At 39.0% G+C, this 23534-nt stretch overlaps 1 protein-coding gene across 1 annotated transcript in view; it reads left to right on the top strand.

The window, feature by feature from the left end:
• Positions 1–23534, top strand: part of LOC114654979 (cysteine-rich protein 1-like) — a 66760-nt gene that overhangs the window by 23402 nt on the left and 19824 nt on the right. The window contains exon 2 of the mRNA XM_028805863.2: positions 20811–20905. Within this exon, the coding sequence (XP_028661696.1) occupies positions 20811–20905 (95 nt within the window). The remainder of the gene's footprint in view (positions 1–20810; positions 20906–23534) is intronic.

Genomic DNA, 23534 nt, shown 5'->3' with positions numbered 1-23534 from the left:
CACACAAACACACCCACACACCAAGCACACACTAGGGCCAATTTAGAATCGCCAATCCACCTAACCTGCATGTCTTTGGACTGTGGGAGGAAACCGGAGCGCCCGGAGGAAACCCACGCAGACACGGGGAGAACATGCAAACTCCACGCAGGGAGGACCCGGGAAGCGAACCCAGGTCCCCAGGTCTCCCAACTGCAAAGCAGCAGCGCTACCCACTGCGCCACCGTGCCACCCCAGTTCAATTATCTATCTGGTAAAACTTCTGAATTTGGACTTGTTATGGTGTATCTCTTACTGTACTTATTGCAATGTAACACAAAGGCCTTGTTTCAAAGCAGTAATTAATTATTCGATGCAGGAGATCACCTTTATTCTGAAGTCATCATTGGTGCCTTTTGCATTTCAATTAGACAAAATAAAGTATTTAAGTCTTTGTAACTGACTAATAGATGTACTCGGTAGGTGTTGGCCAATTATCCTTATCCATGATTCCTCACCTTTGGTCCTGGAGGGCTGGAGTGAACCCATGTTTATGTTTCAGCCCAGTTTTACCACTAGACATCAATACTCTAACAGGAGTTTTTTTTTTATATATAATTTAATTTCATGGCTTATGAGTGTTTTCATTCTTCCATGTCACATCATTCTTATATTGTAGATTTTTCCTTTCCAAGAATATTATCCAAATGATTTGCATCCCAGAGTATATTTCAATTTCAAAACTCTCACTTTTTGCTCTTCCATTTCATTCCAAATATTGAATTAAAATAGATACTTCAAGAACACACACCAGTGTGAATGGGACCAAGTTAGATGGTGAGCTTCTGGTTCCTTTGTCATTTGCACCTTGGTGCTTATTGGGAGACAGCTAAAGAATAAAAATGTTGCTTAAACATTAATGACCTCAACAGAAATGATTGGCTTCAAATTAGAAAACTGAGTTGGAATAAAGACCTGTAGCCGCTGTAGCATGCCAGGACTTAACTTAGGAACTCCTATTCTAAACCTATACATCTCTTTCCTTTATTTCAAAGATTTGTGAGCATATGAGGGCAATTGGTGGCTCTGTTTTGGGCGGTCACAGAGATTATACTGTGCAATGAACTGGTGTCCAATGCAAGCACAACCCTGTGACAGCCCAGTGCCTGCAGTCATGGGGGCCAATCTCTAAAAGTGCATCAGTAGTCATAAACCAAAATGATCCAGTGCAAGTGAGGAGATAGCCACAATATTTTAGTCAGAAGTTTATTAACAACAAAGAATTAAACTGACACAGTGCATAATTCAATAAATAAATCTTCATAAAATTCATGCCCTTAAAAATAAAACAGTGCCTTTGGGTGTTCCATTAATGAATAGTCCAAATTAAAAAAATACTTTTAAAATCCAAATATGCCTTCATGTTGTATTCCCTCCATCAGGACATTATCATGCTTCTCTTTTTACATAGCCTACTGCATCCCAGTCTGCCACCTTGATTGGTGACCCAGAGACACAAACTGCCACCTCAACTGGTCACCACAGTTCCTGAACTGCCACCTGAGTAAGTCACCACAGCTCACCATGGTGCCTTGCCCTCAAATGGATGCAGCTGCACTCTGGATCCTTCTATCTTAGCTGAATATTCCTGCCTCTCTCCAGTCTTATGTGCTCACTCGATATCAGCAGACTTCAACACAGCTGTGCCCATGTAGAATGAAATACTTATTAGACCCTTTTTATTAGGTTAATAAAAATCTTAATAAAAGCTTGATCCCCGCAAGCCCGTCTATTGATAATCCACCAGGACTTGCTATTTATATCTTCCAGATTTCATAATCAGGTATAAGTGTTCTGTTTATTGATCATCGACTTGACAAAGAATTCCATAAGAGGAAGAAGGAAAATGAAGTGCAGCAACATCTGCTGAGCACCAGGCATATCAAAGAAGACATTTAATACAAGATACAAAATGCAAGAACAAGAACAAAAGAGAAATGCACGTCGACAAATGGAAAGTTACATCACCAATGCGATCACTGTGAAGCTGTACTTTTTCATGGAGAAAACAAAACACCGTCTTACAAAAATGGAAATGTTCAGCTTGCGCTATTTGAACCAACTTTATTTGAAGACAGGGGTCCAAGTGTTTCCTATATGTTAATAAAAATATTTATGAAATTTCACACTAAACATCAAAACAGAAAATATTATTACATTCACCAGGAAATTGTTCTGTAGCTTGTTGCAAATCCAATGTATCGCCCGACCATACGTTGCCACAGTGTTAGGGTAACCTTGCAAAGAGAAGAAATTTTAGAAGGCTTCAGCGGTGAGCTAAGCAGCAGGAATTAATGCAGCAAACTGAAGTGAAATCCATTTCTTATAGAACCACTAGCTGGGCAGAGCTAATAGAACTATAATTATAAGAATGTGGAAACATGAGAAGAGATAAACAAAAGAAAATAAATGTCTGGGATATGTAACCTGAAAAAGTCAGGCCAGAATCTCAAGGCCAACTAGCCATCCAGCCAGTTCCTTTGGCATTCTGCAGGCTAGTGTTGAGTGAATCTTGCAGGTTTTTGCTCACCTAACTCATAACATAGAAGTAAGATATAAAACATGAATATACCATATGTGTAAATTATCCCCAGATTCTTGTCCAAGATTGGCTCCTGCCTCACAACTGTTGATGCTCAGACGGGCTCCAGCTCGTGTGTAAATATTATGGATTACTAGGGGTTTTGCCCACTGATCGCTTCACTCGCCAACCCCTTGGCCTGTGCTACGTGCCAGCCACTTCGCGTCTCTGAAGTTGTGAAGAGGGGGGCTGAACGCACCCCAAGGAGATGTGGTCGCTCCTCCGTAACCCTCTCTTAAATGGTGATACAATGGGAAACAAATACAGTTTTTTTTACCTCCTCTTTGCTCAATCAGCTGCTGGCTTGCTGCTGCACACGATCTACATCTCGTGTGGTGCTTCGAACATTTAAAAGCCTGTACAGCAGCTGTCCTACTCTTTGTCTTTTATTTCCTGCCCCAGGTGTGGTTAAATGTCTTGGCACAAAATCTCATCTCGCGGGATGTGAGTTCTTGATATTTTTTAGTTTATAACTTAAAAATGGAATAAGAATCTGAAAATCTAACAACATCACATTAAAGTTTGATAAAATCTGAAAAGGATGATACCAAACATATATATATGTAGGTGTTAAAATAAGCCAGATTTAAAGTGTGACATAAAAACATCACATAAAATTGTTGCACTTTTAGGCTTAGGATCTTATATATATATGTAGAGTTGACAAATACAGTACCAACATCTATATTGAGGGTCGGCAACCTTTCAGCAGGGTTGTGCTGAACTTATGTTAAAATGTTATGCTGCATGCCGAAATAATTCTGCCAATTTTGTTATATATAGTATCAAAATTGGTCCAGTTATAATGGGCATACTTTTGAAGCCCATTATAACTGGATTTTATATTATTGGTCATTCAATATTTTAAAATACAGGTACATAGGATCATATGTGAAAAGAATGTTTTGTCAAATTTTAATTTTCAACACATTTATTAAAAATTGTATTACAAATTATAAATTACAAGTTTTTTCAATGCAAAATTCATAGTTTGAAAAAGAAAAAAATATCAAGAATTCTAATTTGATTAATCATTCTTTATTATTAATCAGAGCTATTAATCAATTAATGCGAAGCAATTGTATAACTACATTCGGTGGCTTATTTTTGGTTCCAATTATTTGACTAAAATAAGTAGTTTGTTTCTTAAAGCCAGAAACAGCCCTTTTTATAGCTTCACTTTTCTCATCAGAGTTTTTAAACGTGGAATGATGCTTAGTTTGATAATAATCTTTGTATACTTGATGTACGACACTTTCACAGTATAACGCACACACACAACATGATCCTTTTGTTGTACAAATCCATATTCATTCATCCAAGAGTCTTGAAAAGAGCAAACATCAAGTTTTTGTCTTTAATGAGTCATTTTAGAGCATTATATTACTTAATGCCTCGCAGTTAGGAGACCTGGGTTCGCTTCCTGGGTCCTCCCTGCGTGGAGTTTGCATGTTCTCCCCGTGTCTGCGTGGGTTTCCTCCGGGTGCTCCGGTTTCCTCCCACAGTCCAAAGACATGCTGGTTAGGTGGATTGGCGATTCTAAATTGGCCCTAATGTGTGCTTGGTGTGTGGGTGTGTTTGTGTGTGTCCTGCAGTGGGTTGGCACCCTGCACAGGATTGGTTCCTGCCTTGTGCCCTGTGTTGGCTGGGATTGGCTCCAGCAGACCCCCGTGACCCTGTGTTTGGATTCAGTGGGATGGAAAATGGATGGATGGATGGATATTACTTAATAATAACAAGAGGTTTGTTTTAATGTACCACAGCCTGCACTGAACACATTGTTTCCATTTACATGTAAGTTGCATTCGCAAAACGTAAGTAACATGGAAAATGCGTGTGCTGTAATTAAAATATAATTTTTTACTATATTTCAATTCAATCAGAGTGCTGCATGCCATAGGTTGCCGATCTGTACTATACAAAATATGTTTCTTGAGTGGGTTGTCCTGTCATATGTCAAAGATACTTTATGTGTGCTAACCTAATTGATAAATGGGCCCTAGGCTCAGTAAGTGAAGGACTGGTGGACCATCTACTGTTGGTTAGGGTGCTGTCAAGCTCTCCAAGCCTCCAAGACCCTGAATCAGATAAGCGGGTGAGAAAATAGTTGGATTTTGTTTTACATTTTGCTTTCATTAGATTTCACTTGCAGTAGTACAGTTTTGTAAGATAAAAAATTAAGTTATGACATTTACAGTATATAATACAAAACACATACTTAAAAAACCAAGACAATCATATTTATTTTATTTTATAGCTAAACTATTGAGAGGGGTAACACAATAGCACAGTTGCTGCTGTTTTACAGCTCACATGTACCAAGGGTGAATTTCATGTGTGGCTCTTTTCTGTGTGCTGTTTGCATATTCTTCCAGTGCCTCTGTGGGTTTTTCTCCTGATTCCTTCCATATCCCTAAAGACAAGCTGGTTAAGGTAGCTGATGATTTCACATTGGCCTCAAATGAGTGTGCGACTTGGCCTTGTGAGAGATTATCTCTGTCCAGGGCCAATTCCTGCAATATGTCCTGTGCCGGCAGGATATAGTCTGGCTTTCTGCAATACTGAATTGGGTTAAAAAGGTTCTGAGAATGGTATTTTACATTAGTAATAATAAAATAAAGGATTAGATATGTGAAAAACCTAATTTGATAGATTTTTCTTTTTTTTTCACTTCAAAAAGTAACAAGCCTTATCTGGTTCAGGAATGCTGAGGCATGGTTCATGAATTGGAGATATTTTTAAAAAGAAAAAAAAAGTAACGACTTTCTTCACCTTCTGTGACAGTCACTCATGACATTGAGACCATCCCCATGATATAAATAGATGTACGTTTTATCACTATAATTCAATTTAAAGGATCACTGCCATCCAGGCTGAGGATATCCGTGCCGAGTCATGCCACCCTCCCCCAAAGCCAAGCTGCCTGTTCATTCTTGTGGTTAAAATAAAAAAAGAAACATAATTAAGACTGCTTGGTTGATGCAGAGAGAGGATATGAATAATGCAATACTTATGGGACATTTTGGATAGCTCTTGTGCTCCTCATTCATACTGTAGATCAGGGGTCCTCAGTCACAGTCCTGGAGGGTCACAGTGGCTGCAGGTTTTTTCTCCAACCCAGTTGCTTAATAAGAAGCACTTATTGCTCAAGTAATGCTTCTGCTTCACTTTAGTTGCCTCGCTTGTTAAAATTTTAAACCCTTATTGCTTATTTAATGTTAAACAGCTGTATTCTTGGTTTTTAATTGATCCTAATTAGCAATAGCATGCAAATGACAAACGAGACCAGCATTTCTCCGTTTAGCGTATTACCATTTCCACATGTGTATATGTCTCATGCACTATTGGGTTTAATTAAATACTTGGAAGGGAAGTGAAGAGAAAAAAGTGAAGGACTGAGAATTACTCCTCCATTTTAGCCTTCAAATCATTTGGATGATATCCTTAGAAATGGCGAAGAAAATCTAGGATATGACAATTACCTGGCATAGCAGAGTTAAAGCACTAGCAAGCCATGAAATTAAATTATTGGCAAGAATTGCTTTCTAATTTAGCAACTGGGTTAGAACAAAAACCTGCAGGAACTACGGTCCTCCAAGACTGTGATTGAGGACCCCTGCTGTAGATGACTGGCAATCATATCAAACAAAAAGTACACAAAGGAATGCTATCATCTGATTGCTGTAATGAGCTTTGGTGCATTCCAAAATAACCTAAAATGGTGGTAATAGCGGTAATAGCTACAGTGGCACCACTATGACATCAGAAGGTGATGTGAAATTTCTGAATATTAATCAAACTCAATTAATATAAACAAAAAATAGCCCAAAATGACTGTACAGGATCCCACACTGATTATGAAGGTTATGGAGAGTGTCCTTTGCTCCTCACATCATGCTTATTATGGTTGGTGGGGTCTATTTCGCAAACACCTGAGCAGCTCAGTTTCATTTTACCGAAGATGTTTATCCACTGACGGAGAGGGCGATGTGCTGCCCTGGGAATAAAAGCAAGGTGAGAAAGTTTTAGAATTAGTCTGCCATCCATTGTAATAGGCAATGTTTGGTCGCTGTTAAATAAGATGGATGAATTGTCTCCTGTTATAGCAGGTAATGAAGCATACAAGTACAGTGGCATTTTGTGTTTTACAGAGAACTGGCTTAAACTGTATTAGTGCTGCATGCATTTACTCTTATTTGTGCAGACAGAATCCCAGTGCAATATGGAAAAAAGATAGGAAGGGACTGGTCATCTATGTGAATGACAAATGGTGTAAAAGAGAGCATATTAACGTTAAAACTACAGTTTGTAATTCAGACATTGAAATTCTGGCTGTGAGAATTCGTCCCCGTTATTTGCCCAGACAGATACATTTTATCATGCTTATTAATGTGTATATTCCTCCCTCAACAAATGATGACCTAGAAACGAAAGTGATTCATTGTGTTATCAACATATTAATGATGACTCATTCCGACTCTACAGTTATAATATGTGATGACTTTACGATGTGACCTTGGAAAGAACATTAACAAATTTCTATCAGTTTGTGTGTTGTTCCACATGAGGAAATAACAAGCTGGACCTGCTCTATTCAAATGTTAAACATGTCTTTACTTGTAATGTACCAGCTCCTAGGGACAGATATGACCACATCCTTATTCATCTTATTCCCAGCTACAAGTCTGTTATTAGATGGTAACTTATTAACACCAAGATAATGAAGAAGTGGAGCCTGGAAGCTGAAATTGCTCTGAATGACTTCTTCCAAATGACAGACTGGGAAATGATGTGCGAGTCACATGGGGATGATATTGAGGGACACCGTCACTGCATTCCAGACTATATTAACTTTTGTGTTGACACTCAAAGACAGTACTTTGCTTTCCAAACAACAAATTTTGGATTATTAAGGACCTACAATGGTCTCCTGAATGCCACTGAATTAGAATGCTCTCTTTTCCAAAAGAGGCTCTGAAAGACACACAGTAAGTAAAAGCTGAGTGAAGGAAAGGAAGCTTTCAAATCTAAAATAGAAATCAAATTCACTCAGAATAACTTGAAAAATGTCTGGAATGGATTGTGCATAATTACTGGACTCAATCAATCCAGGGCTCAGGTGCTAGAAGGAGATGTGGACAAATCTAAGACCCTGAACCAATTTTTTATTAGATTTTTCCTTCCCACTTCCACCTTCTTCCAGTGACCAGTCTGCCCACAACATCCCTACTACATCAACAACTCCTACCACATTAACTGGAATGGCCAGAGACAAGCCCACCTCTGACCTTTAGTGTGGAATGTCCATAACAAAACACTAAGTAAGAAGACAACCAAGGAAACTACACACAGGAAAACTACAGCACCAGATGGAGGAATCAGTTCTCGAGTTCTTAAGGCATGTGCTGACCAACGTTGTGGTGTCCTCTGTCACTTAAGGCTCCAGAAAGTGCCACTGCTGTGGAAAACATCCTGCATTGTTCCTCTTCATCTAATGACTACAGTCACTTATTTCTCACATCATGAAGACCATTGAGAGACTGATCCTGGATAATATGAGTCATCTTGTGGTGAACCACCTGGACCCACTGCAGTTTTCCTGTTGAACAAAGATTGGAGTCGAGAATGTAATTATCTGTCTGCTCCAGGTGAGGCTTATTCTCAATTGGACAAAGCTGGCAGCACTGAGAGCATTATGTTTTTTTGTTTTCTCCAGCATTTTCATTACCATACAGCCATCACTCTTAAGGAGTAAACTCTGAGGTATGCAGGTGGATGAGCCTGTGGTGTCCTGGATAATGGACTATCTGTTGGGCAGACTGCAGTTTGTGAGACTGAAGGACTGGGTTACTGTGACTCTAATATGGATGCGAGCAACACTGGAGCACCACAAGGAACAGTCCTGTCTTCTTTTCTCTTCACTCTGTACACCTCTGACTATAAATACAACACCAGGTCACATCACTTGCAGAAATTCTCAGATGATTCTGCACTTATGGGCTGTATTGATAAAGGGGGTGAGATGGAGTGTAGGAGTCAGGTGGAGGGCTTTCTTTCTTGGTGCAAACAGAATTGTCTGCATCTTAACATCAGCAAAACCAAGGAATAGATTACAGTAATCCCTCACCTATCGCGGGGGTTACGTTCCAGAGCCCCCCGCGATAGGTGAAAATCCGCAAAGTAGCGACCTATATTTATTTTATTATTTATGCATATTTTAAGGCTTTATAAACCCTTCCCACACTCTTATAAACCTTTCTCACTCTCTTGTTAACCTTTCCCACGCTCTTATAAACACTTCCTATGCTCTTAAACACTTTCTACATTCTTAAACACCTCAGACCAACACTGCACACTGCACGCTGCGATCAGACGTCAATGTGTCTGCACTCGCTTTGTGAAGGGGGGCAGCTGAACTCATGCTGAGCAGAAATGGACTTTGTGCTGCTTCTGCCAAAATGCCTGCTTGTCGCTCTGTGCGTTCGGAAGGAGGAGTGTGTGTGTGTGTGTGTGTGGGTGTGTGAGAGCTGAACGCACCTTCGCTCAAACCACCCCTCCCCGGAAGCGCAGTACGCTCCTGCCACTTCGCATTGTCAAGGGGGTGGGGAGCTGAATGAACTCTAAGGAGAAGTGGACTTTGTGCTGGCTTTGTGCTGCTTGTAGCTCTGCGTGTCAATAATTTTAAGCCTGTACATCACCAATTTTCCTGTCTCACTGTCTTGTCTTGCGTGAAGTTAAAATGTTTTATAATAGTGAGATGTTACTCATATCCTTAGCCCGACATCCACATATCATATGTGTTAACAAAGTGTGTTTTATAAGTTTACATGTGTTTAAAGCATGTGGGATGGGTATTTTAAGGCTTAAACTATAAAAATGTTTATTTATATGGTCTTTCTATATCGCGGATTTTCTCCTGTTGCTGATGGGTCTAGAACATAACTTCCGCGATAGGCGGGCAATCACTTGTATTTAAAAATCCGCGAAGTCGTGAATCCGCGAAAAGTGAACCGCGTAGTAGCGAGGGATTACTGTATAGACTTTCACCATACCAAAGATCCTCTGTGTCCTGTTGCTATTCAGGGAGTAGATGTAGAGGTGGTCCACTCCTACAAGGACTTGGGGTTCCACATTAATGACAGGTTGGACTAGTCTCTGAACACAGAGGAACTATATAAGAAAGGACAGAGCAGACTCTTTAGGAGACTGCATTCCTTAAATATGTGAAGTGACATCCTTCACATCTTCTATAACTCTGTGATGGCAAGTGGTGTGCTAGGCTGGCAACATCACTTCAAGAGAGGCCCACCAAATTAGCAAATTAACTTTCAGCCAATGAATCTGGAGCTAGACGAAGTGTGTCAAGAAACTACTGGAGTTCCTTTATACCAACAGCAATATGTCTGCATAATGTCTCATTGTGGCCGTGACTGCCAAGTCAGAAAGTTTTTTTTCTTTCTTTTTAAAATGTTCTTCCTTTTTAGTCATTCTGTTTTGTGTTCAGGCCATAATTGTGAGTGTATATATATTTAGTTATCTACCTATTTGTGAATTTATTTATTTAAAGACCTTCTGTAAAAAGCCAAATTTTCCCCAGGAACAAATAAAGTTCTATCTATCAAGATACCCCTGGGCAAACTGGGAATTGGATTTCTTCAAGTCAGTCCTTCTGGGTTCCTTGGATGCTGCCAGGAGGTGCTGCAGGAACTGGGGAGCTCTACTTCATTTGGCTTCCACCTTACTCAGAAGTGCTTCCAAACCACATGTATGGAAAAATACATGTACTTAAACTAACATGCACAATAGTGGGTATCGACATTCGATATCGACAGTAAGGCCAGGGTACTGTAGGGGACAATCTCTCCATTCTGAAATGGTGGACTTGTTGCTTATATTGATGACACTGGGATCAAGGCAGGAACTAACCCTGGACAGGGTGCCTCTCTGCTGCAGAGTATATTCACAGCCAAACACCCATATTCACTCATTCATTGAGTAATTTAGGCTTGACAAGTAACCTGCCATACATCTTCAGGAGAAAAGACATTTCAACACAGAAAAAAAAATGAGAATGGCACAAAAAAAATATTCATACCAGAATTCAAAGACAGGTCAATTGAGCTGTACCTTCTGTGCTATTCAAAAATCAGTAATCTGTATTTTACAGAGTTATTATTTACAAACAAATCAAGAAGATAAGGGGTAGCACAATGGTGTAGTGGTTAGCGCCGCAGCCGCACAGTTGAACAGTCCTGGGTTACTGATGCCTTGAGATCACTGACTGTATAGTTTTTGTATGTTCTCCCCCGTGTCTGGGTGGGTTTTCTCTGAGTATTCTGGTTTTCATCAAACATTTAAAAGAAGTACATGTTGGGCTATGTAGCAAATGCAAATTGTTTCAATATCAGAGTACTGGTATGTGTGTGAGTGGAAGGGTTCTCTCTTAGTCTTCGTGATTGATGCCGGTTCCCTGTGTCACTGAACAGGATATGTGAGTTGGATGAATGTATGGATGAATAAAAGATGACTGACTTAAGAGTTTCTCATAGTAAGGAATGGCATATACTGTACACCCGCAGTTGTACACCTTCAAGGTCAGCTCCATAACCACCGAATCTGGCTAATTTCCTTCAAAGTCCCACTTAAAATTACTTTACTGCAAAAAACAGAAGTAAAGCACCTGGGGGAGAAAACAGACGATCAGAGTGCATAAGAAGCACAATTTGCCAAGTGCAATTTTTATTTTTCTCGCACCACTTACCTACCACACCCTGACTGGCAAGCTTCAACATGTAATTTTGCAATTGGAACCACAAGAATGAGGCAGGCACACTGTTTGCTGAGGCTTGTTTGTGTGGATTGCAACATCAGGCCATCTTTGTAGAGCAGCTGATCATCCCAAATGTAAATGGGAGGCTGAGAGACACAGACATGACTTATGTAAGAACTTTGCAAGAATGTAATTTACTTTCAAATACATTTCTAAGTGGCAGTCTAGTAATAACGATAATGAAATAACAAGCCTTAGCATAGTCATCAGAGTCAGCAGTACTCCATCAAAACTTTTCCAGTTTTCACTTTTCACTTACAGGTTTACAGAGTCATTATTGTCATGTGTACAAAGTAAAGGAAAAATCTTACTTGCACGTGCAAATTAGCATACAACATGTCACCACTCACTGGTGTCATGATTAATAAGTATTATTACCTCGAAAACCTCTGTCTTCTTTGCCTAACAAATCTCAGAACGCATTTACAATACCATCTACCATTAAAAAAATCAATTTTAATACTAATGCTAATGGCACTAAACTGATTAAAACTGATTAATGAAATGCATCACAGTGCTGAATACAACATATGGAGTTGCTGCTGCATGATTGGAGGAGGCATCTATTTGCATTAAAGAGCTCATTGATCTAATAAACTATATAAAAATAATTACGCTACAGAGCTGCACTTTTAAAACTTCTATCTATCTATCTATCTATCTATCTATCTATCTATCTATCTATCTATCTATCTATCTATCTATCTATCTATCTATCTATCTATATATCTATCTATCTATCTATCTATCTATCTATCTATCTAGAGGGGTAGCCGGTGTCCTTACCTGGCTGAGACACCCTCAAGGTGGAAGGACTGGTGGAGAGAGTGTCCACAGGCCATTATCTGTCCTGGGGACCGCTAGATGACAGCCTCCCTCTGCTGCAGCGGTGCCTCGGATTCCCACAGGGCATTCTGGGAATTGGAGTTCATGGGGCTTCCACCTTACTTGGAAGTGCTTTCGAACCACGTGTACGGAACACCATCTTTCATAGATCTGCCTGTCTCAGTTCCGTGAGCTAGATTCATGAGGAAGATGGATGAAGCTTGCAAGGAGGAGTGGAGGAGGCAGTGACCAGCAGCAGAGAGAGAAAGAAGGAGACAGAGACAATAGAGTTAAATAGTTGTGTATATTGTGTGCTGATTTTAAGCTGTGGCATTGGTGTGGGAAATACTTCATAAGGAAGATTTTCCCACAAATAAATCCTTTTTTTTATTTTATACTCTTGGCCGAGTCTGTTTGTGTTGGGTGTTTGGGGAGCTGGAGCTCACCCTGCCGTTCACACTATCTATCTATCTATCTATCTATCTATCTATCTATCTATCTATCTATCTATCTATCTATCTATCTATCTATCTATCTATCTATCTATCTATCTATCTATCTATCTATCTATCTATCTATCTATCTATCTATCTATCTATCTATCTATCTATCTAAAGTATATTGGGATCACCTAATGCTCCAGCCACCTACAACCCTGACCTGGGTTAACATTGTTTAGAAAGGGAGGTTCAATGGTTAGTTCCTGTGCTTCATATCATTTTAGTGTGGGGTCTGCACATTTTCTCTCTCTGTTTGCATGAATTTCCTCCTCATCCTTTTTTTTCAGATTTTTTTTTCCCATAAGGTATCTCTAGGAATGTAAGTCTATGAGCAGCAATATTTTACAAAGGGAAGTTTGATTAACTGGTGACTATGAATTGAAAAATTTGGGTTTTACTTAGGTACTGTGGTTTCCTTAGACATTGTGCAAATTAAGCTAATGGTGTACTTTGCAATGAATTGGCATTGACATTGTATCAGAACACAAGTCATCTGTAACACTAAGATGAGACTGACAAATGTCAAAACTGCTCTGGCATAATGCCGCCAGAGATTGGACTTTTATTTCAGGCTGCAGTAATGTGTTAACATTCAACATACTTTCACTTGTTGCTGACATCAGTGCTTAGTCCCCCAAATAAAGGTTCTTTGCATGGCTTTATCTTAGAAATGAGAACTTCTGTCATACATTACTGGATGCGTCATGTAGGAGGCTGCTCTGCCAGCCAATGAAGGTCAGCCGCATCATGATTGCATATGTATGAGATTGATTAGCATGGTACATATATGGTTATCTCAGGGTGGAGCCGGGCAGAGTTTGAGGAACATTAACGAACGCACATTTATAAGATGATTGTGATTTAGAAAGGGTAAATTGTGTAGAAACGTACGCATGCCAGGTTTTATAAATGTAATATTTTTTTTTTGCTTTACTCATTTTCCTGGTGTTTAGGCGAATGTGTATTTTCACGCTCAGAATCATACAGTGTTCTTAATGACATCCTAAGGCTGTTTCTTACCTTGTGCCCAGTACCACCACAATAGGCTTTGGCTCCTATGACTCTGAACTACACTGAGCTACAATTTCTGTGTTGGCCTGCTTCCTTCCACAACCCAGTGGACAGTGTATTAAGTTATTTGGTGTATCTGCATTGGCTTGCTCTACGTTAGTGTGGCAGTGTAAGAGTCCTGGAGTCCACTGAATAGACGGCTGGATAGTGAAGGCACAGCTGGACCCCAAGGTGTTCCTTCATTGTCTTCCTCATTCTCAGTATCTGTAGTTATTACATCCCTCCTCCATTAAACTTGCAGTCTAACTTCAACACTTGACGGAGCACACACCAATAAATACAGTTTGCACATTTTATGTCAATTTGTTTAAGTTCTTTGATGGAAGCTAGGTGATAATGAGGCACAAATGAAGAATAGCAAGCCAGGGAAATGGATATCATTTGCTCTTTTTAATGTTCATTATATATAGCTGTTGGGATGGGTTCCTTGTTACCCTAAAATTGGATCAAACATGTTTGGTGAATACACGAGTGAGTGAATATTTTACTTATAGAATAGAGCAGGTTTAGTGAATGAATGAACATTTTACCAAAACAATTTGAGTAGGTTTGGTGAATAAATGAATTAATGGCTCAATGCTTTTCTTAACAAATTAAAGCCGGTTTAGTTACATTTGACTTGCTTGTATGGAATGTTATTTTATTTTAATGAATTTAATCTATAATAATAAAAGGCAAAGCCCTCACTGACTGACTGACTGACTCACTGACTCACTCATCACTAATTCTCCAACTTCCCGTGTAGGTGGAAGGCTGAAATTTGGCAGGCTCATTCCTTACAGCTTACTTACAAAAGTTAGGCAGGTTTCATTTCGAAATTCAAAGCGTAATGGTCATAACTGGAACATATTTTTTGTCCATACACTGTAATGGAGGAGGCGGAGTCACGTATCGCGTCATCACGCCTCCTACGTAATCACGTGAACTAAAAACAAGGAAGAGATTTACAGCACGAGTCACACGCGGGAACGAAGGTAAATGACGTTAATTTTTGACTGTCTTTTAATACTGTGTAAGCATACATATTAACACATGTGCAATTAAACGTGTGCATTTACGGGGTGATTTCTCAGGCTTAAAAGCTCACCTTTTATCAAACGCGGGAACAAAGGTAACTGACGTTGTTCACTGTCTTTTAATACTGTGTAAGCATACATATTAACACATGTCCAATTAAACGTGTGCATTTACGGGGTGATTTCTCAGGCTTAAAAGCTCGCCTTTTACTAAAAAGGTAAATGCAAAACTATTTTCAATCAGTTTATTGAAACGCTCCCGTTAAGGATTGCAATAACATATTCGCGAGATAAAAGAACGAAGTAGGGGGAAATGGAGGAACAGCCGCGAACAGCGAAGAGCAAAAAATTAATTAAACAATTGAGAACGGAGCGAGTTAAGCATACAAGCATGTTCATAAGGGAAACAAAGCACGGTGTAAAACGTAAGTTTCAATTAAGTTTATAGAAACGCTCCCGCTGCGGATTGCAATAACATATTCGCGAGATAAAAGTTTAATGAGAAGACACGAGGTATAAACGAACCACACGCCGTGGCGCAACGTTAGGGGCAACAGTTTCAACCATTCTATGATCTGCTTCTCGCAACTGAAAGACGGCACATGGCGGATGTTAGCCGACTTGCTGACCGCAACGTTACGGGCTTCAACTATGGCGCTGACGCCACATCTCAGTGCCAACACTTTGCAGACTGTACTTAAAAGACACGCCCTCCTCACTGGACAGTTAAAAACACCAATCAAACTAACGATGACATCAAGTATTACCCAATCCAAAGTAGGAAAGGAGGCATCTTCATAAAATGCGTGTGGGATGATTTGCATGAGACGCTGCTTTAAAAAAAAAATGATAAAAAAAATACGGGATAAATCCCGTCCAGTATTGATTCAAAACGGTACGCGCAATTTCATTCTCAAACGCGGCACGATTCCGTATTTTAAAGGACGGGTGGCAACCCTACAGTGCCAGGTAACCACCCATACAATCAGATTGTGATTCAGACTAGGAATGCAATGAATGTAATTACCCCGATCTACATACAAGGCGAAAGTCTTGCAACATTCAAAGATGATGGTTTGGGATAAGTACACCATACAACATAAAAGAGCTTATGAAGCCTTGAACCCAAAAAAGCAACATCTCAGAGATCATAAAAAAAAAAATAGGAGGTAATGTCGTTTTACTCGCTGTAGATTTTAGTCAAACATTACCAGTTATTCCACGAGGGAGACCAGCAGATCAACTCAACGCGTGTTTAAAATCCATGCTTCTCCCACGCTCGGTTATATGTCGCGTGTTCTCGGGTAGGTGCACCAAAAAATGTATACATTTAAGCATGTAATGGGCAAACAAAAAATGAGGTATACCCGAAGGCACTGCAGTAGTACTTCATGTAACTTTACTTCTTAAATGTTAATGTTTTACTGTTTAATAATTTATACGCTTCTTATATGTTGTTCAAATTCTTTTATCAAAATACCACTGACAGCGCAATGCACGATAACATGGAGTGAATACACCATACGCATCCGCCCACGGCTGCCCTGCTGTGCGCAGATAGGAGTTGATTCTACAATAAAATAAAATAAAGATAAAAAGAGTAAAACAATCATCACCCATAAAGCGGATAGTAGACGTGACGTACTATATGTGTACCACATTTCAAGTGTATAGGTGAAACGGTTTGCGAGCTACAGGTCATTTAAAATCCTGGACAGACACACAAATTGCCACGGTAGCAAATTACAGAAGAAGATTTTACTGTTTAATAATTTATATTTATATGAAAAGTGCTTCTTATATATTACTTCATATTCTCATATGATGATGATGTTAATGTTTATATTGATTTCTGTGTTATTAAAACTGCATGTATGTGTGTATATGTATATATATATATATATATATATATATATATATATATATATATACTAGCAAAATACCCGCGCTTCGCAGCGGAGAAGTAGTGTGTTAAAGAGGTTATGAAAAAAAAAGGAAACATTTTCAAAATAACGTAACATGATTGTCAATGAAAGCCCGTTTCAGTCAGTAAGTCTTATGTGTGTGTTTATGTATGTGTGTATATATATGTAGATGTGTATATGTAGATATGTATATATATGTATATGTATATAAATGTTTATGTGTGTGTGTGTATTATATATATAATATATATATATATATATATAAAAAACAGCAACACTCATAACAATGACAACACAATTACATTGACAATCATGTTACGTTATTTTTAAAATGTTTCCTTTTTTTTTCATAACCTCTTTAACACACTACTTCTCCGCTGCGAAGCGCGGGTATTTTGTTAGTAAGCTTTAATAAAAAAAGCCTTAATTGAAGAATGAAAGTAGATTAAGTGAACAAAGAGCAGGTTTGATGAATGCATTAGTTAATTATTGCTATGCTCAGATAATTAAAGCCATTTCAGTGAATGAATGGATAAATTAGTGAAAACTTTATTTACCTAAGGAATTAAAGAATGAATGAAAACTTTACAAAAATAATTAGAGCATGTTCTGTGAATGAACAATTAGAACAGGTTTGGTGAATATATTAATTAATAAATTAATTGTGAATTAATTATTTAGTAAAGTATTGCTTTTGTCAGAGCACATATTATTTTACACAGGCTTTATTTCATTTGTGAACAATTTGAATTTATTTACATTTTCTTGTTTATTATTTACATGTTGCAAATCGTGGATCATGTGACTGTGGCCATTGTGCCTGTTACGGTGCCTCCACTATAAATATGGCCACGGTATGAGTCAAGATTATCTTTCAGTTGGATAAAAACAGCAAACCTATAACATGAGTTAGTTTCCTTTCTAAGTAGGCCTAGAATTGGGTTGCTTTTGTTTTGAATCTATTGTTGACTTTTATTTTTGGTTTGCTCCTGTGTTTTGGTCAGTCTGGTACTTCTGATTTTAGACTTTTGCCTGACACTGATTCAGATTCCGGTTCACATTATTATCTCCTGGTCCTTCTTCATCACTCACTAACATTCTAGAAATACTATCTCATCACAGATACAGCTGGTAAATTAAAGTAGCTTCAATTAATGAATTAACGCTTTATTGAAATAAATAAAGTATGTTATTTGAATGAATTCTGTAGAAGGTTAGGTTCATTTAACATGGTTCATCAAACATTTTACCAAAGCAATTAGAGCAAGCATAGATAATGAATAAATGATTGCTTAGCCTATTAAAGTAGGTTCAGTGATCAGATACTTTACTTAAAAAATAAAAGCAGGTTTTGAGGTAGTCATTGCTTTACTTAGTGAATTAGAGCTAGTCCAGTGAATGAATGAATGACTTCATTGACTTCAAGTTCACAGGTAGATACAAATACACACGTTACAAATTACTAATTACATAATGCATACACATAAAGTCACATATTTGTTTAAATAGTCAGAAAATAAGTGGTTTGAACCAGATTAACATTAACTGACCCCAGCAATATTTGCCCATTAATTAATTGTTGAACAATGACTAGTTGACAGGGGAGGAGAGGAAGTCAGAAACTCCTGTCAGCAGCAGCCCTGGAAAAAATAAACCTCTGTGGGCTCCACAGTCAACTGTAAGAGAGAAAATCAAAGACAAAGTCAGGGTTCTGGAGACCTCAGCCAACTGGCCACCCACCACCCTCCTGGGCATTCGACAGTGCTGAGTCATCTAATCTGATGACTTACATAGTGATTCCAGGTCTCCGAGTATCTCAGGTGTCTTTTCATGGGCTGGAGAACAGCTTGGAAGCAAAACAGTGGCACCAAATGCCACAGTAAGATACCAAGGAAAGAAACAGAATGGAGGAGGGTTTGGGTCCCTTGACTAAAAGTGCAAGCTAAGACCTTCTTTTATCACTCCTTGGCATCTTGAGATCATAATGCACACTCCAGTTTGTAGGTAATGCTAAGTTCAGATGGGTAAGCAGGGCCTTGGTCATTGAGGGCTTTATTGGTAAGAAGGAGGATTTTGAAATTAGCCCTAAGCTTAACTGGAAGCCAGTGTTAAAATTTAAGGACAGGGGTTATGTGTTCATTCTCTTTAGTTCTTGTAATTTATTCTTGCAGCAGCATTTTGAATGAACCGAAAGCTGTATAAAGAATAGGCAGTGAATAAAGCACTACAGTAGTCGATTCCACTAGAAATAAATGCATGAAGCAATTTCTCAGTATCTTCCACAGGGGCATCTTTAGTTTTACTGCTTATTAGGGGCTCAGCACCCCTCTGTTAAAGTCCTTATTAATTAAAGTGGAGTTTGCTGACATTGCTCCCATGATTTTTTTTGAGTTTACCATTCTCGGAGTTTTAGCATGAGTCTTCTGCACATATTAGGTAGTGTGACAGCAGGTAGGAGTGTTGGTGTATCGCAGATCTGGGGCTAGACGAAGGACATCAAAGAATTTGTCTCACAAGATTAGGAACTGGGTGCGTGAGATTAGGGGCTAAAGTCCCAGAAACACATAACAACGCCACTGATCATTCATACTTAAAAACATTCATTTTCAACTATTTTTAAGATGGAATAAATAGGTTGAATGAACGAATGATTGACTTACCAATGGAACTATATTAGCTTCAATGCTTTTTTGAAATATTTAGTTTACGCTCTGTGGACGAATAAACGTTTTACTAAACTAAATAGCACAAGTGAACATATGACCACTTTATAACACAACATTCTCAAACCTGCTTAATCTAATTCAAGGTCATGGGCACAGAACTTATTCCAACAGTACTGGGGAGAAATAGGAATCAACTGTCAGTGGGTGCCAGTCCTTAAGAGGACAGGATCAAACACACCCACACACACACAAAGTCAATATAGAATCATCATTTAACTGAGCATGCACATTTTTGGAGATGCGGTAGGTAAACTAAAGCACCTGAAAAAAAAACATAGAGAAACAGGATGAATGTGCAAACTCCATAAAGACAGTGACTGGGTGAAGTATTTACACCAAGGGTGCTGGATCCATGTGGCAGCAAAACTAACTAGTGAGTCACCATACTGCCCAGGAATGAATAACAAATAAACAAAATTGCAAAAAAATTAAGGTAGGGTAAGAAAATGAATGAAGGAGGGAATACCTTAGGTTAGTTAAAAAAATAGGTTCCACAAGTAAACGATTGACTTATCAACTAAAATCAATGATAAAATACATCAGAAAAAAAAGAATTAATGGACTTGAGGAATCATTCTCAAGTAGTATACATTTGCATGAATTACGGACTGAACAGGATGAGAGAAGGAACAAGGAGGATTGTGATTGATCGATCAATCGCAAGAATTGAATAATAATTGAAAAACTGGATGGAGCAGAAATCTGTCCCCACTGTGTCCCTCAACCTGGTTTGTGAAGACACCAGTTGGTTCCGGCGTAAGGTGCCTTTGAATGTGGATCAGAGAGTCACATCAACAGGTGGTGAGTGGCAGTCACAGCAGGTGAGGATGATGAATGGTAGACTGAGGCCCAAGAGTGACTGAGATCTTAGCACAGAGGGCCGATAAACAAAACTGCGTCATTCACAGCCAGCACATGTAACTGGAGTGAGTGTGATCTGCTGGTCAGGGATTCCCAAGGTTTTCATCCTTGTAAGCGGTGTTTTTATTTATTTATTTTTTTTGCCTTTCCTGGTGGGCTCGCCTCAACTGACAGCTTACAATGACATGACAGGTGTCGTCCTCTCAGTATGTGTCCTGTGTTATTTTCTTCACTTTAGTGTCATCTACGTTTGTCTGAGTAATCTTTGCTATCAAAGTGTGATATTTTGAAAGAGTGTACAAAGAGAAAGTTGGCACTTGGTTATAACACCCATGAAATTAGAACTTATGAGTTAATAATTAAGGCTACACATCAGAGAGGGGACTTTGGCGTTGTGCCTAAATGGTAATTGTTTGTGCCTTGTGTTTTTATACAGCTGAGAGGGTGAACTCACTGGGGAAGGACTGGCACAGGCCATGTTTGAAGTGTGAAAAATGCAAAAGGACTTTGACGCCTGGATCCCACTCGGAGGTAGGAATCTGACATTTGTCTTGCCCGACAAACCTGAATTGAAACTCTGTAGCTGACAGTCAATGATCCATCGTCCTCAAGCTGCATACGTGACCACAGCTGGACTAATGCATGTGATGGCTTCACCAGGCCGGGAGAGCGTCTGGCCTTGATCTCTTCTTCTTGTTTTTTTTCTAAAATAGCCTTAGTGTTCAAGGGCATTCTAAACGTCTGTATAGTGCAAGATAATCCTTGATTATACCAGTGATGGTCAAGAGCAAATAAATTCTCCTTAAAAGACCTCCTACCATCTAAATGATTCAGTCATTTCCACTTGCTTTGATTTTTATTCTTGTTTGCATTGTTAAGCAACGTGAGCTTAGAGAGAAAGGCACTATATAAGATAAAGGTGGACTGATTCTTTTCAGGGCAGCAGAATGATGCAGTGTTTAGAGCTGCTGCTTTACAGCTCCAGAGCCAAGGGTTCAAATTCTGACCCATGCACTTTCTGTGTGGGCATTTTCTGGAGTTCATCCTCATTCCTTCCATGTTACAAATGTTTGGTGCATAAATGTGCCCCACGATGGGCTGGTGCCTCATCCAGTGTTTGCTCCTGCCTTGTGCTTAATGTTGGTGGAACAGACTCCAGCTCCCTGTGCCCCTGACCCACTTTAGTGTACTAGCATATAGGCAAAAGAATGATTCTTTTCAAGCTTTAATTAAAAAATAGCCCAGCATGTTTGTCTCTTTAAAAATTGTTACTTCTTTGAAATGACCTTAGTGAATGACAGGCTGAGGGAGTCTTCAGCGCACAGTATGTGTGTGGAACACGTTGCCTGTCTGTTTTCACTCAATAAACTTTGTGCTTTATCAATATTTTATTTTTCACAGCAGATGGCATGGCAGCTCAATCCTGGATCTAGTCATTTTCCGTATGAAATAAGTTGTTCTCCGCTTATCTAGTTTCCTGTGAAGTCTTTGGTATCTTTCCATCTCCCAAAGACATGCAGGTCAGGTTAACATGTAACTTTAAACTGGCCCTTGTGCTTGTCAGTCTGGCACACTCTCCAGTGCTGTTACCTGCCTCATGCCCAGTGCTGCTGGGGCAGATTCCAGCTCCCCATGACATTGAACTGGATTAAGTGGGTATGTGAATGACTAGCTGACTGAATTATACAGTTTCTCTATGAATCCAAAGCTGTAAATTTGTCTTGTCAGTCAGTCAGTCACCCTGATGCCCTATCATGTAGATCTCTGTTTAGGGGAGTACAGATTTCATTCTTTAAGGTTGATGTCATAAAATTCTGTTCCTGGCATTCAGGGATAAGCTGTGCAGCTCTGTACTGCAGTGGCATGAATAGCGAGGCTTTGGAAGTACAATGCCTGAAGTGTATCCGGCGCGTGCTTTACACTCTATGTAATAAAATATTTGTTCATTTTCCAAATCCTTTTATTGCAATATGGCAACATGTCATTGAGTGCTGAGTACTAATTCAGTAGCATCAGGGCCAAGGCAGGAATCAGCTGTGGATGAGGTGCCAGTCAATCACAGGGCACACTCACTCAAACACCCAGAATCATTGATAGTGAGCCAATTTAGGATCACCGTTCTACCTAACTTGCATGTACCTGGGATATAAGAGGTAACCAGAGTCCCAAAGAAAACCCATTTAGACACACTTAGATCAGGCAAAAGTACACAGGCTGTGACTGGGCACATAATACTTTTGGATTATTTGTTGACTCCTCACCTACACCAGGTTACTATTGGGGTATCCTTAATACAAACAAAGCTCAAAGGATTGCTGAAGCACACAGATTTTACCATTGTGTCAAGGCTACAGTCCTTGGAGAGGAGGACACTTACAGTATAATAAATAACGGAGTTAGCTGGCCTTCCCTGGAAAGTCATCCTTTATTTGTATTTCATTTTAGAAAGTCATCCTTTTTTGTTGTGTGCCCTCCTCCACCATAACCTGGGGGAAGAGCAAAAGCTTTAGATTCATCAAAAATTTCAATCTTCGGTTTTTGACAGATCTTGACATTTGATATCTCGATGATGAGTGCGTGTCTGTGTGCCACAATTACTTGAAGACAATCTAGAGCTAAAACGGCTGGATGGAAAAATACCAAACTCGAAACTTAAGCCTGTTATGAGATGACGATGCGCTGCTTAGTTTTTGAGTCAAATCATGCAAGAGAAAGAGGCCTTCTAGAGGAAGCCTCAAATACCGTAATTCTGCAATTAATTATGAATTCTACTCGTCAATTGCTATAATAATGACCTATTTTATGATCTGAAAGATCAGCATCAGAGCAGTAAATAATTACTGAAATGTTATAATAGTTTGGGTAACTTGGTTCCATGGGTGCAAAGCCTACTGACACTCACATCCACATTTTTTGTGTTTCATTTCTATAATGGAATTAAAAGTTTGCATTGCCTTATTCTTTGTTATGCTGCAGATAGAGAGCAAAAAAAGCATGTCAACTTTTAATGGAATAGCAGTCCTCATGGATAATTTGATATTGTGCTGGAAAAAGCAACAGTGGGAGATCTTTAATAATAATAGTAATAATAATAATAATAAATGTTGAATGCATAGAAGAGTTACAATTAATTTTACCTTAAAATATATATAACATTGCG

This window comes from Erpetoichthys calabaricus, chromosome 1, assembly GCF_900747795.2.
Source record: "Erpetoichthys calabaricus chromosome 1, fErpCal1.3, whole genome shotgun sequence".
Lineage (NCBI taxonomy): Eukaryota > Metazoa > Chordata > Cladistia > Polypteriformes > Polypteridae > Erpetoichthys > Erpetoichthys calabaricus.
This window is presented reverse-complemented; position numbering and strand designations above follow the sequence as displayed.